This window comes from Glycine soja, chromosome 17, assembly GCF_004193775.1.
Source record: "Glycine soja cultivar W05 chromosome 17, ASM419377v2, whole genome shotgun sequence".
NCBI classification, from domain to species: Eukaryota; Viridiplantae; Streptophyta; class Magnoliopsida; order Fabales; family Fabaceae; genus Glycine; species Glycine soja.
The window spans coordinates 19,097,000-19,099,209 of record NC_041018.1 but is presented as its reverse complement, the minus strand read 5'-3'; the positions used below and the strand labels follow the sequence as shown (position 1 = coordinate 19,099,209).

Here is a 2,210-nt window from a genome sequence, read left to right as displayed (position 1 = left end):
TGATATTATAATTTGATGAGGGACCAAATTATAATTATCAAATTTGAGGTAACTGATGGCAGTTACCAATATAAGGGGTTATGGTCCCCATTTGTAGAGAGTAACGCAACACGTACAATTTCTCTTTATCCCGTCAGAAGAGAAAATTCAGAGAAAGAAAAGAACGACTCTCTACAATTGGAAGGTCATAAAACCAATTTTCTGATCAACCTTTCATCATCATCATTTCATTATGGCTAATTCAGGTACGCTTTCGCATCTAGTTTTCATCATGATTTTGAGTATGAGAATACAAAGAGGTTCTATTCATCTCTGTACAGTAATTTCTCTCTACATGAATAAAAAGCATGTGACTAGGATTGATTGTCTGTTATAATGAAATTAGGCTGATTATATTGAATCCCTATATTTGAAATTAAATCCCAACACATAACACATGGCATTTGGCATTTCATCTGGTTGTCAATGTAGCATATAACATATCATATTATCATTTAATTTGTGACATTAACATGTCAATCAAGGACATTGCATCTAATATCATCATTTAACTTTCGACGTTAATGTCTGAATGTCAACAAGGACTAAAATAATAAACAAAATTATGACTGAAATTTTTTTTTTTCTATTTTAGAAGGTGAGTTTGGGACTTTAGACTGATCAACTCAACCTCAATAATTAGTTTATATAGTGAAAATTATCTTTTACTTATGTATTCTATTTGGATATTATTTATATTTGATCAATGTGAAACTTAATTTTTTTTTCAATACATCATCTCATATCCAATATTTTTGGATTTGATATGTAGATAATATGATGATGACCCATTTAATCAATTTTAAAAAGACTTTAATATAATTTTAGAACGTGAATTATGAGTATAACTCAATCGTGAAGATCTAACTAGTAAATTGAGGTTTACATCTCACTTATATATTATAATTTGGTTATATTATATTGACATTAACACGAATGTGAGAACCACGAAATCAAAAGCTAATTGCAACATTAACACGGTCCACAATTGAAGACCATGCAGTATGCACTCCACACATTTAGTCAAATCAAATGACATAATTAGCGGTTGTAGCTAGAATCTCTTAAAAGTGCATGGACATATACACTCAACATCAACACTATAAATACCTTACAATCTCAGAATTTGAAATACCATCTCCCATCCCATTTGCCTCTTACCATCTCTAAAACATATCCTCTACTTTGAAAAGAAAACTATTCACTATAGTATACCCTTTTGCTTCTCTACAGTGATCATGGGTAAATTTCAATGTTTTTCTGTTTTTCTTGCACTAGTTGCATGCCATGATTTCCTTCAGCTGACTCATGCCAGGGAAATAAAGCCACTGACCCAACATTCCCCGCTCAACAAAGGCACCGTAGTGAAGGAGAATAATCTCAATGAAGTTCCTATATCTAAACCATCATCAGAGAAGAAAGAAGACTCAATTGTGACACCGAAGAATGGTGTTGCGAGTTTTGGGAATTCAGGTGCAGCCTACACAAATGCTTTCCGACCCACAACACCAGGGAACAGTCCTGGTGTTGGTCACCGAAAATTTGCACTAGAAGATAAAGATATGAAAGCAACAACAAAGGTGGTAGTTGAAAGTTCTGATGTTAAAGTTTATGTTACTGAGGGGACAACGACAAACGGTTTCAAACCTACAAACCCAGGTCACAGTCCTGGTGTTGGTCATGATCACCAAAACTAAATTGGGCAGCTAAATTAGCTAGTCTCACAAACAAGAAATTATTATTTATTCCTTATATAAAATAATATTCTTGATAAGTTTCATTCTAAGCAGCAGAGACTTTGTAATATTCTTGCATGGCATGCGTTTGGCTTTAATTGACTGGTTAGGCCTTAGGGCCAGTAGGGACTTTATGTGGAAGTGACCAAGTTGTTTTAAGGTTTTGTCGGTGTGTACCATTAAAAATGTTAGCATTTGTGTATTTGTAATTGCTGGGTTTATGTAAAGCAAGTTGCAAAATAAAATAAAAGATATTATTTATACAAATGATCCTGATCTCCTGTTTTCTTTATTCAGTGGTGGAAACAGATTTTTTTTCTCGTACAAAATAGAAAGCAAATATACTTCTATTAATTAAAAAGGATTTTCTTTTTGTAGAAAATAATTTTTTCCAATTTTTATAATTTACGCTAGATGTTTCTGTTAATTAGTACC

General features: G+C 32.6%; 1 protein-coding gene across 1 annotated transcript; it reads left to right on the top strand.

Annotated features, from left to right (window-relative positions):
• The first annotated feature begins 1,192 nt into the window (after positions 1–1,192).
• LOC114392027 (precursor of CEP9-like) lies at positions 1,193–2,008 on the top strand. The gene has a single exon (XM_028353067.1). The coding sequence runs from the start codon at positions 1,278–1,280 to the stop codon at positions 1,734–1,736; it is 459 nt and encodes a 152-aa protein (XP_028208868.1). The 5' UTR covers positions 1,193–1,277; the 3' UTR covers positions 1,737–2,008.
• The last annotated feature ends 202 nt before the right edge of the window (positions 2,009–2,210 follow it).

What these genes read in the sequence shown, in the direction of transcription:
- LOC114392027 (XM_028353067.1), top strand. Translation starts at nt 1,278, where the DNA reads ATGGGTAAATTTCAATGTTTTTCTGTTTTTCTTGCACTAGTTGCATGC.